Raw genomic sequence first — 16,735 nt, 5'->3', positions numbered from 1 at the left:
GGTCCCCACATTGGGCGGGGACGGGGAAGACTTCGGGGAGATGGCAACAGAGATGGCCTGGCAGACAAAGGTTCTGCCGAGCGTGACTTCTTAGAGGAAGACTTGTCCTTCTTAGTCTTCTTCCTCTTAGTGGCCAACTTAACCCACTGCACAGGGGGCCAATCTATGCACTCCTCACATGTGGAATCCTGTGAGCAAGGACCGCCATGAAACTTGGTGCACAAAGAGTGGGGGTCAACTGCCAATGAGGGCAAGAAAGCCCCATAAGACTTCTCCTCCGAAGGGCCTGGGCAATGAAGTTGAGGGGGCTCGTACTCCATCGAGCAAAGAGCGCACACGCACACACACACACACACAAGGTAGGAAAAGACTAACAGACAAAAAGAAAAGAAAAGCGTAAGATCAGGTTGATACCACGGGAGATGAGCTGATACGTGTTAATGGGTCAGTGACCAGGAAACCCTGGCGACCTCTGACTCGGGTCGCATGGCTGTTGACCTCCGGAGCACATATCTTTCCACCACAGTGTGGCTTGGTGAGGGGGGGGGGGGGGGGGATAACCGGATTTTTCTGCTCGGTACTGGGATGATTCCCAGGTTCTCCTATTAAAGTAGTTTGAGTATTAAAGTAGTTTGAGGTAAGTAGACGGCGTCGGAACAACTTAAATTTAACAATTCATGCATTCTTAACAATTAACTTCTTCCAAGGACAAAAAGCACATGAGAATCATAAAACCTTTCTCAACAAAATAATATTTCCGATATCAAAGTGTTACTATCCACAATGTTTTGTGGTGATTCCCTTATGTTGCAATGCCAGATACTCAAAATCAATCAAACAATCCCCTATGTTGCCATATTTGAAGATAAAGATGAGACAATGGTATAAATTATTCAATAGTCACAAAAAGATTATAGGTCTGTAAATCTAAGCAACAATGAACAGTATATAAGAGGATTTCATATTAAAGAAGGGTACATACCTTAAATACTTTTTTTCCCTCGCTATCATCCTTTTCTGCTCGTAAAACTAACTCATCCGCAATGACAGAAGTAAATGTGTCCATAGCACGTACTCCAAACTTCCGATCATCTCTATTATAGTGACTAGACCACTGAATCAGCCATGGGAAAAGTACATGAACATCTTCAAATAGATGAACAGCAAATTTTCCACCATGGACGTGGAAAATATCCAGGCACGCTTTAAAGGGAAAAAATACAGAAATTTGGAATAAATCTCAAATCAAAGGTCGTTTGTGTGTGTGAGAGAGAGAGAGAGAGAGAGAGAGAGAGAGAGAGAGAGAGAGAGAGAGAGAGAGAGAGAGAGAGGCTGGCTGTTTTGGTTGTTGGCTCGTTAGGTTGTTTGTGTTCGGGTGAATGGATAGTTAACAAGCAAAATGATCGTTCGAAGAGGGTTTGTTGTGTCTGTTGGGTCGATTGCAAGTCTGGTGAGTCTGGTCTGTATTTTGAGTCAGTCTGTGATCAGAACCTGTGGTGGAGAGTCAGTTTTTTGGCAGCAGTCTGGGGTGGTTGTTGGTGAGTTGTTGTGGTTCATTGATCTTGTAAGTGGTGTATTGACTTGTCGTGTTATTATTTTTTGGTGTTGTTAGCGATTCTTTGTGCAGTGGTCTTTTGTTGTATAGTTATTGAGTTGCTGTGTGGTTGTTGTTCTTGTTTGGTTGTTGTTCTTGTTTGGTTGTTTGTGTATTGTGTTACGATGGCCATATCGAGTGGACAGTGCAGCTCCTCACCCTGAGTGGAGTGTACATGTGTTTTGAGAGTTTTTGTTTCTTTTTAGCTAGTGATCCCACCACATTATTTATTGGAGCACAATATAGGGCTGCTGGTGTGGCAGCTGCAGGACAGTTGGTGTGGTGGGTTGTGTGACTGGTGAAGGAAAAAGAGTATGGAAGGTTTAAATGAAGTGGAGAGGCTGAAAGAGGAGTTGAGGTTGGAGAGAGAAGTGAGAGGACAACTGGAGGTAGAGAATGAGAGGTTGAGGGTAGTGCGTGAGGAGCTGAAGAGTGAGTTAGAGGAAATGAGAGGAATGCTAAAGAATGCAAGTGGAAATGAAAGAAGTGAAAGGAGCGGAACAGTGGATGGCTGAGAAGGTGGATGAAAAGTTGGGATCGATGATGAGTGATGCACAAGAGATGATGAAGGAAATGATGAAAGGGTTTTTTTGGAGAGGGACTGTAGGAGGTAGGCCTACCAGGTCTTGTGATGGCCCAGGAGTGATTAAGAAAGTGAAAGAACAAGTGGATGAAAGTATGAGTGAGGAAAGTGATATAGTTGTGGTAATTGAGGAGAAGAAAGAAAAGGTGCAGAATAGGGATAGATCAGAGCAGAAGGGTAAGAAGGGAGTTGCGAGTAAGGAAAGGGCTAAAGGGAAGAAAATTAGTAAGGATGGTGGGGAAGATAAGAAGAGAATGAATGAAGATGAGAACAGAGTTGAGAGTAAGGTGCAGGATGAGAGTGATTTAGGTAGTGGTAAATGGGAATTAATAAGTAGGAAGAAGAGGGATAAGAAAGGTATGACAAAAAGCATGGATGTGAGTATGGAAGTAGATTTGTTATATTCAAAAGAGGGTGAGAACGGTCAGAATGGAAGTAACAAACGTGAGTGAGAGTGAGCAGGCAGTGCAAAAGGTGTGTATATGAGAGAGGTACCCTGATGTGAGAAGTATGAGGAATATGGTAGTAGGGATATAGGGGACTTTTATAGAGTAAGAGAAGTATTGTGGGGCTAAGTATGGAGATAACAAGAGAGTTTGGGCAAGAGAGTTAGGTAACTTCTTGATGGAATTTTTGTTTAGTATGTATGGGGTAATAATGAGTGTAGGGAATGTGCTTTATGAGAGTGTCAATGCCAGGATTGTGGAACAGGCAAAGAGGATAAAAAGTAGCGTTAGATATAGGAGAAAGCATGATTTTGAAGAGGCAAGAATGAATGATGGTGAGTCGTTGTCAATGTATGTGTGCAGGTTGGGAAAATTAGCAAGGAAAAAGTTTGGGGATGAAGGGATAAATGAGTGTAAGGAGTTAGTGCAAAAGTTGTTGGAGACTGTGCCAGAGAGCGTATACAAGTTTATGAATCTAAAACATAAGGAGAAAATGAGATGGACAAATGAAAGGTTGATGTGGAATGACATTTTAGAAATAGTAGAGGATTATGAGTTACATAGGTGTATGAAAGAGAGTAGAAGTGTTAGTGTTAGGGCTGAAGTAGCTGAAGGTATACCAGAGTTTAAGAGCTATAAGGAGGCAGTTTTAGAAGGGCCGAGGGATGCGAGAGGACACATGGGAATGATTATGATGGTGGATCACAAGTAAATTTGCTTACGTGGTCCCATCAAGGATAAACAGAGTGAAACTGTTGTGTGAATGGTATGTCAAGTGATGTTGCCAATGTGTGTGTGTAAGTTTGCGAGAATGTTGAGCGATAATGGGCCTGAGTTTGTGGGGTGGGAGTTTGAAGAAATGTTGAAAGGGTGGGGTGTTGTGCATGTGTATGCCACTGCCGTATATGCCCAGAAATGGTTTGGCTGAAAGGACTGGGAGAACGATGATGGAGATTTTACAAATGATGAGTAAATGAGACGATTGGGATATGTATGTAGGGCGTGCATTGTGGGTATACATCTCCACACTGCAGAAGAGTATAGGTATGTCTCCTTCCAAGTATGTGTTAAATTTTGAAACGATCGTTAGGCCGCGATTGGGCTTGTCTGAGAGTGATCGGGATTTGTGGAAGAAAGCAAGTGAAAGGTTTGAAAGTGTTAAGGTTGGAGATGAAGTATTGAATGAGGTAGTTGAGAGAGGAAGAATGAATGTGAATAAGGTAAGGGAGAAATTTGAGGGGCTGTATGAGATTTTGGAAGTGGGGCCGAGTGGATTGAGTTCTGTTTTGGGGAAATTGCGAGTAGATGGAAGTATGGATGAAGTGAGGGCACACTATGGTCAGCTGCATAGATGGAAAGATGTACCACAGTATGTTTGGGGGAATGCAATGAGTGAATGGTTGAAAATGAATCAGTATGAGCCGAATGTCAGTGAACAAATGGGTCTGGAAGATCGGCAGGTGGTACTGGTTAAGTATAGAAGTAAGCGAAAGAGTGTACGGGAAGGGAATGGAAAGGGAGAAATGGGAACTGCATGATAAGGGTGTTAGAGTACAAACAGTTGATAAGGCGTGTAATACGGATGACTTTGAGGGAATGTATGATAAGTATAGCGTGTGTGGGTTTGAATTAATGGGGGTGAGTGAGATTTCAGTAGGAAAGGAGCGGAGTAGTAAGGAGGAGGTTAGTAGTATGGATGAGTCTTTGCAAGTATAATATAACTATGAATGAGCTGAGTGGTTTGGTAGCAGAAATAGAAGAGGTATTGGGGTCAGAATTGGAAGGTGTGGATGAGATAGTGAATGAGATTTGGAGGGATGGTAGTGAGAAAGATAGTGGGAATCTCAATGGAAGTGATTTGGAGGATGTGATGCTGATGTAAATGAGATTGTATGAGGGGACTTGAACAAGATCCAAAGGGCCCTGCCTCCCAGCATCCATGGGTGTTGCGAAAGGTGATTTAGCGTGGATGATGAGTGTGTAAGGAGACGTTGTCAAATGTAATGGGGGAGGAAATATGGAGGAGTTTTGGTAGTTACATTTGACAAATTTCTCAAGGGTCGTTTGAGAGAGAGAGAGAGAGAGAGAGAGAGAGAGAGAGAGAGAGAGAGAGAGAGAGAGAGAGAGAGTGGCTGGCTGGCTGTTTTGGTTGTTGTGTCTGTTGGGTCAGTCGCAAGTCTGGTGAGTCTGGTCTGTATTTTGAGTCAGACTGTGATCAAAGCCTGTGGTGGAGAGTCACTTTTTTGGCAGCAGTCTGGAATATTATTGATGGTCAGTTATTTTGTGTATTTTTGAAGTTGTTGTTGTAATTATTGTTGATGTATGTTTGAAGGTAGTTGTGCCTGTGTTGTTGAATTTGTTGTGCTTGCGAGTTCTGTTGTGTTGTGGATAAGTTGTGTGAGTTGTTGAGTGTTGTTGTTGGTGAGTTGTTGAGATTCCTTGATGTTGTAGGTGGTGTATTGACTTGTCGTGTTATTGTTTTTGGTTGTTAGTGGTTGTTTGTGCGGCAGTCTTTTGTTGTATAATTATTGAGTTGTTGTGTGGTTGTTATCATTGTTTGTGTATTGTGTTACGACAGCCGTATCCAGTGGACAGTGCAGCTCCTCACCCTGAGTGTGTCAAGTATGTGGTAAGTACATGTTTTTGTTTCTTTTCTTTTTTTTTTTTTTTTTTTTTTTTTTTTTTTTTTTTTTTTTTTAGCTTGTGATCCCACCACAGTGCACCAGCTAAGTATGGGCTTCAAAGCACACTCCAATTGTAGTCAAATCACTGACAGAGCAAGATATACCACATATACCAGTCATAGGTTCCATTAGCTTTCAATCAAGAAAGGTCCCAGCTGCAGTCAGGCTCACAGGAAGGGCGTTCAATAAAAGTTCAAGTGCAGTCATGGCTCAGAGGAAGGGCATAAGTTAATGAGATGTCTGGGGACTGGCTGATCATGGTATCTCCATCACAGTAACTTCTGAAGCACCTCAGTTATCTTGCCAACTATATCAACACTTTAGTTTAGTTATCAACAGGGAAACGTTATACCTGCCCTTGCAAAACTAACTTGGTGCAACAATGGCTTCAGCACCATTGTTTTCTGGTATCTGGCTTGCCATAATTGTGAGCTAACTTATTTTCCAGACACTGAACTCCATATCAACCTCCAGTAATGAATAAAATAACTCCAAGAGCTGTCTGAAATACTGCTAAAGAGATAGTTGGGTATGGTGAAGGTTAATTTTAATTTTGAATGATGGGATTTGTTTGATCAAATCATTCTCCTTACTCAACCACCTCTTTAGCACTATGTCAGACAACTCTTGGAATGATTTTATTCATCACTGGAGGTTACTTTGGAGTTCAGTGTCTGGAAAAATAAGTCAGTTCACATTTGAGGCAAGCCATATACAAAAAAAACAAACAATGGAGCTGGACATCAAATGCTACAATGAACTTTTAGTTCTGTCAACAGTGTGCAATAAAAGGCATACTAAGTAGTAAATGTTACAGGCCCTTGATTTATTAAACACCAGTCATTATTGACTGGTGTTTAATAAATAGTGCAACAAAACTTATGATGTAGCAGTCTGGTGTAAGTGGTGGCAATGAGTCAAAAGAAACTCCAGATGCTAAAAATGTATGGAAATCCAAGCCTTGACCAAAACCCAAATTTTCACCTGGAAAGCTAGAGATGAGTGGTGCATACCTGATTCAATAAAAGCCCAATATCAATTGTACTAAATGTACCATACAAATGGAAAAAATTCTGTCATCTATTCAATTTTTTTTTTTTTATTTGAAGATTATATACCTATATACCCTCATCAAGGAAGATTCAATGAGTTAATGATGAGGAGGAGTGCAGACTTTGAGAAAGCAGAATTTTTGAGACATGGACAACACATTTTTACTTGGGTTTATTAACAATAGCATGGTACGAAAATAAAAAACATTGATTATTAACAAGAGCATGGTACAAAATCAAAAACATCTACAGCCTGAGTATTGACCGAGTGAACTTCTGGTGAATGAGCATACCAGACATTAACTAAATAAAATGACAATTTGTCGAAAATTGCATTTTTCCTAACTATACAAACCTGACGTCCTTTTACAATAGGAAGGTTACTAGCGGCAGCTGGATAGGTCGTAAGCTTTCGAACAAGGGGTTCGGTAGTTAACTGCTTGTCCGACAGGGGCGCGCGCGCGACTGGGAGGTAAACAATCACTTTTGCTTTAGGCCCAAGCAAAAACTGCAGAGTGAGGGGTGGCATGAGGTGGGGCTATGTGTAAAAGGACCTCAGGTTTGTATAGTTAGGAAAAATGCAATTTTGGACAAATTGTCATTTGTTCCGACACGGCATACAAACCTTCGGTCCTTTTACAAGAGGAAGACTCACTTCTTGGTGGGAGGAATCTGAGTCTTTTGTGAACAGACTGGTGTTCGCCCAACCTTGGAATGCCTCCCTGGTCGTAAGAGCGAGGGAGGGATCCAAGCCTCTGTCCGATTGATCGGGGTGTGCACCGCAGGATCAATGGTCAGACCTCTGGACCGAGTACTAAGAGAGAGGCAAGCGTGTCTCTTCGTACCAGCAATGTAAGAACTTGTTCCTGTACAGGAGCAAATATAAAGTTATGGGTTTGTCTCTTGTTGGCATCCACTTCCCCCCCCTTGTAGGAGGAAGTGGTGGATATTCTGCTCCTATCCCTAATGAAAGGGATAGGATGGGGCTCTGTCATATAGCTCACCTGCATCTCGTCCTCATCCAGCATAGTGACGACCGTGACCCTCTGCCCACAGGTAGAGGAGAAAGAAAAGATGGGAAGAGAAGCCAGTCACTCACTCATTCTCACAGTCACACCAGGACTCGATGCTGTTCAGCCTGCGAGGGTCTGGGTTAGCTACACAACTTGTTGAGCAGCCACCACAAGTCCCAAGGAAAAGGTATCCAAGGACCTGTGGGCAATATCCCGAAGGTAGAAGGAGGTAAAGGTAGTCTGGTTGGCCCAGACACCTGCCTTCAGGACCTGCGCCACGGAGAAGTTCTTACGGAACGCCATTGACGGGCCAATACTTCTGACTTCGTGGGCTCTCGGACGGGGCGTACGGATGTCGTCACTACCATCAGCCTCATACGCCCTCCTGATCACCTCACGCAGCCAGAAAGAAAGTGTGTTCTTGGATACCTCTTTCTTGGTTACCCTGGTGCTAACGAAGAGGCGTTGACACTCAGGCCTGAGGTGCCGAGTTCTCTTCAAATAGCGCCGTAGCGCCCTCACAGGACAAAGCAGCATCTCATCCATCTCATCCGCATCATTATCGGTGAAGTCCATTAGGGAAGGGATCGTGAAAGACTCGAACCTGTCGTCAGGGATCGACGGTTTCTGAGTCTTTGCAACGAAGTTCGGGACGAAATCGAGCGTCACAGATCCCCATCCCCTGGAGTGTCGTACATCAAAGGAAAGACTATGAAGTTCCCCTACTCTCTTCGCCAATGCCAGGGCCAGCAACAAGAGTCTTGAGGGTCAGATCCCTGTCTGACGACTTTCGGAGTGGCTCGAAGGGTCTTCGAGTCAAACTCCTAAGGACAAGAGTTACGTCCCACTCAGGGGGCCTGAGTTCACTGGGTGGGCAAGACCTTTCGAAGCTCCTCATAAGCAAGGAGATCTCGAACAAGTTCGAGATATCCAATCCCCTCAGTTTCAGGACTAGTGCCAGGGCGGCTCTATATCCTTTGACTGTGGGGACTGAGAGGAGCTTCTCTCGGCGAAGAAATACGAGGAAATCCGCTACCTGCTGAAGAGTGGCTCTGAGAGGAGATATACCCCGTCTACGACCACCAACACAAGAAGACGGCCCACTTCCCCTGGTACAGCAGTGCAGAGAACTGACGGACGTTTCCAGCCATCTCTGTTGCTGCGCTACGAGAAAAGCCTCTCGTTCACAAGAGATGGTGGATAACAGCCAGCCGTGAAGTCGTAGGGACTGGACTGTTTGGTGGTACCGCTCTACGTGTGGCTGGACAAGAAGGTTGTGCCAAGGGGGAATCTCTCTCGGTTCTCCTGCGAGAAGAGCCAGCAGGTCCGGATACCAAATGGCCTGGGGCCATTTGGGAGCCACCAGGATCATCCTGAGATTCGGGGTGACCAGTGCTCGACTGATCACCTTGCGAATCAGGCTGAACGGGGGAAAGGCATACACGAAGAGGTTGTCCCACGGATGTTGAAGAGCGTCCTCTGCAGCTGCCCGTGGGTCCGGCACGGCTGAAAAGAAAACCTGAAGTTTCCTGTTTTGCCGGGTGGCGAACAGATCCACAACTGGTCGCCCCCACAGGTCGAAGAGCCTTTCCGCCACGTCCTGGTGTAGAGACCATTCGGTCCCTATCACCTGATCCCGACGGCTGAGCTTGTCCGCTACTACATTCCTCTTCCCTGGAATGAAGCGTGCTGACAGCTCTATTGAGTGAGCCTTGGCCCACTCGTGCACCTGCCGAGTCAACTGGTACAACGGGAGAGACACTAGGCACCCCTGTTTGTTGACGTAAGCCACCACCATGGTGTTGTCGCACATCAACACCACTGAGTGTCCCATCAAGCGGTCCTGGAACACTTGGAGCGCGAGAAATGCTGCCTTGAGCTCCAGTACATTGATGTGAAGGTGCTTGTCGTGATCGTCCCACACGCCTGAAGTCAGCAACTCCTCCAGGTGTGCGCCCCACCCCTCAGTCGATGCGTCTGAGAACAGCTGCATCTCCCGGAGGAGGAGGAGGAGGAGGAGGAGGAGGAGGAGAGGAGTGCAGAGAGGCACTCCCTTTAAGAGGTTCCTGTCGTCCAGCCACCAGGCTAGGTCCTGCCTCACCTCCGGTGTCAGGGACACTGGGAAGTTTGGGGGATCCGTTGCCTGTGACCAACTCTCCTTTAGTCTCCACTGAAGAGAGCGCAGGTGAAGACGCCCGTGAGGGACTAACTTCTCGAGTGACGACAGGTGTCCGATCACGACTTGCCACTGCTGAGCTGCCTGTTCCTGCCGAGACAGGAACTGGTTGGCTGCCTCCCTGAATCTGCTGATCCACGAGTCTGCGGGGAAGACTCGCCCTGCTACCGTGTCGATCAGCACACCCAGGTACTTCATCCTTTGCTTGGGTTCGAGATCGGACTTCTCGAAGTTCACCACGATCCCTAGATTGCGACAGAACTCGAGTAGTCGATCCCTGTCCTGCAGCAACTGCGAGCGGGAGCTCGCCAGGACTAACCAATCGTCGAGATACCTCATCAGACGTATCCCATGCGAATGGGCCCAAGCAGACACCAGAGTGAACACTCACGTGAACACCTGTGGGGCGGTTGAGAGACCAAAGCAAAGTGCCCTGAATTGGTACACCGTCCCGTCGAGGATGAAGCGGAGGTACTTTCTGGAGGACTGATGGATGGGTATTTGGAAATACGCATCCTTCAGATCCACTGAAAGCATGAAATCGTTCTCCCTGATGGAGTCAAGCACGGAGCGTGCCGTCTCCATCGTGAACCGGGTCTGGCGAACGAAACGGTTCAGGGGAGACAGATCTATCACCAGGCGCCAGCCCCCCGTAGACTTTTCTACCAGGAAAAGACAACTGTAGAAGCCCGGTGACTGATCCGTGACGATCTCTACAGCTCGTTTGCTCAGCATGGTCTGGATCTCCTGTCTTAGTGCTACGTCCTTCGAAGAGCCTGGAACGTACGATTGCTGTTGGACCGGGTTGGAGGTGAGGGGTGGCCGAGATTCGAAGGGTAATAGATATCCCTCCCGAAGGACATCTACTATCCAGGTCCCAGCGCCGTAGCGCTGCCAAGTTGCCAAATGGCTGGCCAGGCACCCCCCACTTCCGGCAGCAGGTGAGGGGGAACGCCATCCCTAGCGTTTCCCCCCCTTCTTCGACTTCTTCCCTGACCCTCCTCGCGAGAAGGAAGGCTGGGAGGAGGGCTGGTTACGGGCCCCCTTGGCAGAAGACGAAGAAGACAGAGTCTTTCCACGGGGCTTCGACGAGGCTACCGTCTTAGCTGCCGAGGAAGCGCTAGCCGAGCTCTTTGGCTTGGCCGCAGTTCGAGGCTGCCCAGAAGCCTTCGAAACTGCCTGGTGTACCAGACGGTCACTGTCATCAGTGCGCCGTCTGTCCACCGCAGCGTCCACCATCTCTCCTGGGAAGAGAGATGAGGAACTCCGTAAAGGTCCATTACAAAGCCCTAATGCCGCCTCACGCCCAGCCGCCCTGGATACTCGTGTAAGGACAGCGTCCCTACGTCGGAGTGCCAGGTTGGCCCACAGGTTTACCGTCTGGTGGGCTAGGAAGGAGATGGCTCTTCCTCCAGACTGGCAAAGCCTCCTGAAGGCCGAGTCTTCTTCGGGGGAGATTCCCCCGGAGTTGGCTGCGACCTTAGACACTGTGAGGGACCACAGGTCTAGCCAGGAGACGGCCTGGAAAGCTGCCATGGCGGTGGATTCCAGACCAAGTGCCTCTTGCTGCGAGAACCATAGGTTCTCTGACAGGAGCTGCTGCAGAGACACCCCCGGTGTTAGCCTGGCTAACTCCGGGTTCACCTGTTTGGGCGGCATCGGGTCTTCAGACGGCACGTAGAATCGCCGCTGTCGCAGTACAGGAGGCGGAAGTAGCTTGCTCGACCTACCCGACCTGAGAGAGCCTTCCTGTCCGGAGACAAGAGACTCAACCTGGTTCAAGACGGAGTCAGCGAGCTCTGATCGCGGCAATCCCACCGTCGGTCTGGGTTCCCTCTTCGGGCCCCAGAACGACTCGAGCCGGGACGTGGGCTCGGAAGATGGGAGTGGCGACCCTTCCCCGAGGCCGTTGTGCTGACGAATCAGCGCAATAACCTCGGCAAAGTTCCTCTGTATCTCTGGAGTCACTGCATCCTGAGGAGTAGGACCGTCCAGTCCCTCGAACAGGAGCATCTCGCGAGACCCTCCCCCTTCGAGGGGGGGAACAGCGACAGACCCCTCTCGGTCTCCTCCAGCCACTTGCGCAAACGTCCTGGTCGGTCCGAGAACCGTGCCTGGCACGTAGGGCGTCGTGGTGGGATCATGAGGAGCGCACCCCTCACGATCACTCCTCAATACCTCGCTCCTCCCGGTGTAACCCGAGGAGGTTGAAGGTACGGGAGAGGCAGACCTGACGCTCCCCCCTCGCTCGCTGGCAGAACCAGCGGGCTTGGAGGGCTGCAGGCGATCGCCAACCCGCGGTGGCGATCGAGCTGCAGGCCTGGTCAAACCGTCTCGCTGTGGAGAACGGTTGGACTGAGCACAGCGGCCCCGATCTCGGGTGTCAGAGGAGCTGGTGCTGGTTGCCGTACCCGATCGCTCTCTGTGAGAGCGACGGTCAGGCGACCCAGGCTCCACTGTCACGGTGAAACCAGTGCTTGTCCTCACGGCACGTCACGTCACTGCTGGCACCAGCGACCGGGGGGACCTCTTCCCAGCCTCAGCCCGTGGCCGGTCGTGGACCGTCACGTCAGCCTGGGTAGCCAGCTGGTCGCCGCGAGAGCGAGAGCTGGTCTGGTGAGAGTCACGTGAGCGGCTGTCACCAGTCTTCCTCTCCGTGCCGTGAACCTGACGTGAGCGAGCTCTGACGTCTGGTTCTTGGCTGCACGGTCGCTGGTAGGCGACCGTACACTCGGTACCTCTCGTGAACGAGAGGCCGAGATGGAACCTGATGCAGTGGCAGAGCCTCTGGCACCAGGTGAGGAAGTGCCGGTGTTAGCCGGCACCCCTCTGGTCCCCGTAGTCTTCTTCCTTGCGGAAGAAGAGACGGGCCCCGCTCCTGAGGGAGCAGGAGGACCAGCGGAAGAACCCCCCGTCTCGCCGGAGCGAGACAGGCCCTTAGAAGCTCCAAAAGGAGACTTCTTAGGGGGGGAGGAGGCAACCTTCTTCTTCTTCTTCGGCTGTGAAGCCTTTAAAGTCGAAGGGGGAGAGGCCGCAGACGACGATGACGACACCTTCCTCCTCTTCCTCTTCTTCTTCGTCAGCTTCCTCAGGACCGATGTCAAGTCAGCCATCCAGGGCGGAGCCGGGGCTGCTGTTGCCGAAGCAACAGGGCCCGGACGTGCCTGTCCGGACAGACCGACATCAGGAGCAGCAGCGCCACGAACAGGAACGACATCAGCAAGTGCAGGCATCACAAGAACAGCAGGAACAGTCATGGCAGGAACGGCAGGTACAGTTACGGCAGCAGCGGTCGGCAACGTCTCAGCAATCGTCAGCGGCTGGGCAGGTACAGCAGGTACGGCAGGTGGCACACCCAAGCCAGGAGGACGGACCAGCGTCACCGACATCCTTGGCATCGGCGGCAGGTCCACGGGCGAACTCTTCGGACATACGAAGTCTGGCTTATCGGACCCTGCACCGATGAAGTTGGTGTTACAGACACCGCATGCAGGGAATACACCAGATGAGGGGGAGCAGCATAGCCTGGAGTGGACAACGTAGCGGTAGTGGTGGTCACAGTGGCATGAGTGACCGCAACAGAGCCAGCCAGATGGTAGAGCAGCCCCTGGACACTTGGCACGCCCTGCAAGCCCAACGATGCCCACACCTGTCCAAGGTCGTCCCTCGTAGCAGCAGCACCTGGGGAAGCAAAGGTCGGGTGGTTAGAAGGGGTCTCTACCCATCCACGCGGTGTAGACGAACGGATAGAGGTCCCAGAATACAATTCCACATCAGGGTACCGAGCGCCCTCCTCCACACTCGACAGATCGGGTGAGGAGAAGGACCTGGAAACCTCCCCCCGAAGGGGAAGGAGCCAACCGTGGGAGCTGAGCCGGGGGCAGAAAAGATGACGAAGTGTCAGTAACCAAAGGAGTCGCGGGAGAGCTCTCCGACGACTCCTTTGCAGGCCTTCGCTTCTTCCTGCCCTCGTACAAGCCCCATTGCACCTCCGACCAAGATACACATACATCGCACGGCTCGACGCGGGTACACTCGCGCCCCCGACACCGAGCGCATAACACATGGGGATCGATCTCAGGGAATGAGCGGAACTTACCGCACTTACACCCCTCAGTTCCCGGGCACAGTCGCCGGATGATAGGAGGGCGCGGAGAATCCATGATCGATCAAATCAATTAAGTTCACTTTAAACCCATTGATAACAAAAAGGGAAATGATTGTACTTACAATAATGCTTGCAAACACAAAGAGAAACAACCATACAAAGGAAAGCAAACGACGATGAAGCGGGCAGAGTGTGCAGAACACACGTCCACTCGCTGTGAGGCCGAAAGCAAAAGTAATTGTTTACCTCCCAGTCGCGCGCACACGCCTGTTGGACAAGCAGTTAACTACCGAACCCCTTGTTCGAAAGCTTACGACCTATCCAGCTGCCGCTAGTAACCTTCCTATTGTAAAAGGACCGAAGGTTTGTATGCCGTGTCGGAACAAGCAGATATTTATGGTAAGTGTATGTGTCAATGTGTGTCAGACATGGATTCATAAAGAAAGCGGAGATGATTTTGAATGTTTGTTGTTATAAAATGCTGAAATTCAAAAGTTAATGTTTTCATAGATACTGTACTACTAAAAGTGAAGAAGTGACTCAAAGATATGGTGTTCTGAGGATGTAAAATAGATTAAGACCTGAAGAGCAATATGGTTGAAAACATTTTTAATAAAAAGGCGCCAGTCTTTGAGACTGCATAGATTACTGAAAAAGCAGGGATGTGCAATAGGAGCAGTCGAGAATTCAGTGTAAAACATAGAAAACGAGTACAGAAAAGCATCATTTTATCACATAATGGTATATTCTAACAAAAAAACATTAATAATGATGATGAGATATGATTCAACAAGGAATTTCTCTGATGTATTATGAATCCTTTCATGTTTTTACTTCACTATTCAGTCAGTCCAAGGACAGCTCAAGTATTTTGACTAAGATGTCTGGCTGAACTACTTGAAAATAAAAAAACTTTCACTGTACCATGATCACAATCCAAATCTTAAGTCTAAAATTCAATTGCTATTTAATACAAACTGAAGACCAGACACAAGTTCTTGTACAATTTCTTGTAACTTCATAAATTCTTTATGAACTTGGAAGCATCCTGCATTCCATCCAAATCTGATCATGTTGATGCACACCCAAACAGTAACAATTACCTAGTTGTTTATTGCATCCTTCTTTTACATAAATCACTCACTGTACTGCCTTGCCCAAGTCATCACCAAAGGAAATTTCACCTTCTCACCAAAGATTCTCACTCACATTAAATCAGTCCTTTTCTATCAAAACAAGGCTATTACAGTGGTCGCCCCGTATTCGCGGGGGATGCGTACCAGACCCCCCCGTGAATAGTTTGGAACCCCAATAAAAACCCTAAAAACAGCCTATTTTGTTAGTTAAAACTCAAGAAAAACCAATAAAAATTTTCATACTTGGTTTTTTAAATTGTTTTATCACAAAAAGTGCGTTTTATGATGAACTCGATAAAAAAAAACCAGGAATATGTGGATATTTCTCATATAAAAATACCGCGAATGCGTGAATTTTCCACGAATAATGCGGGGAAATGTTCCTGAGAGAAACCCCCGAATGTGTGAGTCTGCGAATCCGGAGAACATGAGTACGGGGGGGCCCACTGTATACCATTTCTGAGTTTGACATCCTCATTGCTACCACTAAAATATTCAAGGTGAGAAACAATCTTGACCAAGTCTGCGTACTAACAATAGATTTCACTTACAGATGATATTAGATAATGAGAACTGTGTGAACTTGGATGAATAAACTGATTGATTAGCTTACTCAAAAACCATTCATTTTTGAAGAATACTGACAAACAGCTGAAAATTGTTGCCTTGGAAACCATCGCCCAGATTTAAAAATATAGCATTATTAACCCTCTTACGCCGAAGCCCTAAAAATCAAAACCTCTCCTGTATGCCGGCGCCGGTTTGGAGCGAGCGTGGAAGCGGAAAAAATAATTTTTTCAAAAAATCACAGCGCGCTTACTTTTAAAGATTAATAGTTCATTTTTGGCTCATTTTTTTGTTATTGCCTGAAGTTTAGTATGCAATCATCAGAAATGAAAAATAATATCATTATCATATGTAAATAATGCAAGATATGGTAGCGAAAAAAAAAAATTCATAGATAATTGTATTCAAATCACGCTGTGCAAAAAACGGTCAGAGCTAACGAGTTACTTTTTTTCTCGTTGTATTGTACACTAAATTTCAATCATTTTGATATATAATACATAGTAAAACAATAAAAGCAACACCGGAAAAATATTATCACAAAATGATGTACAAATTCGTAACGCGCGGACGTAAAAAAATGTTATTTTCAAAAATTCACCGTAATTCTAAATATTGTTCTAGAGACTTCCAATTTGTTTCAAAATTAAGAAAAATGATTTAATATTACGATACTGTAAGAGTTTTAGATTAGAATTGCAGATTTCGACCATTTCGGACGAGTTTAAATTTGACCGAATGCCGAAATTTTTTTATATATATATTTTTTTATAATGCACATATTTCGGAGATGGAAAAAACTACAACCTTCCTTACTTATTTTTTATTGTATTCTTCATGAAATTGCGCACATTTTGATATATGAAACTCTATAAAACGGCTAATATTGAAAGGAGCAAATATTAGGATAATGCGATGTACGTATTTCGGAGACTTGCGGCACCGGCGAATCGGCGGGCGGAGTGAAGGTAATATATTTTTCAAAAATTTACCATAAATCACAATATTGTTCTAGGAGGACTTCAAATTTGTTTCAAAATGAAGAAAAATGACAGAATATTACTAGGCCGTAAGAGTTTTTATTTTAGCTTACCATTGCGTTTTTCAACTATTTCGGTAGAGTCAAATTTGACCGAACGTGATTTTTTTTTCTATTTATCGTGATTTACAGGCAGTCCCCTACCCCCCCCCGGGTTATGGCGGTGGTTCCATTCCCGGCAGGGTGTCTGTAACCAAACCGGAAATCGCTTAAACCCGAATCATCATAATTATAATGGGAATAAATAGCAACAGCACTGTAAGTCCAGCTTTACAGCGCCATAAAGCAGGTTAACAGCTCCATGAGGCAAGCGAATTCCAGGAACGACTTAACATGA

At 47.1% G+C, this 16,735-nt stretch overlaps 1 protein-coding gene across 1 annotated transcript in view; it reads right to left on the bottom strand.

Annotated features, from left to right (window-relative positions):
- LOC135222815 (DNA-dependent protein kinase catalytic subunit-like) overlaps positions 1 to 16,735 on the bottom strand; it is a 763,170-nt gene that overhangs the window by 591,695 nt on the left and 154,740 nt on the right. The window contains exon 6 of the mRNA XM_064261121.1: positions 983 to 1,203. Within this exon, the coding sequence (XP_064117191.1) occupies positions 983 to 1,203 (221 nt within the window). The remainder of the gene's footprint in view (positions 1 to 982; positions 1,204 to 16,735) is intronic.

The sequence above is a fragment of the Macrobrachium nipponense genome, chromosome 8, assembly GCF_015104395.2.
Source record: "Macrobrachium nipponense isolate FS-2020 chromosome 8, ASM1510439v2, whole genome shotgun sequence".
Lineage (NCBI taxonomy): Eukaryota > Metazoa > Arthropoda > Malacostraca > Decapoda > Palaemonidae > Macrobrachium > Macrobrachium nipponense.
Note: the sequence above shows the minus strand (reverse complement) of the source record. Positions and strands in the feature narration are given on the sequence as shown.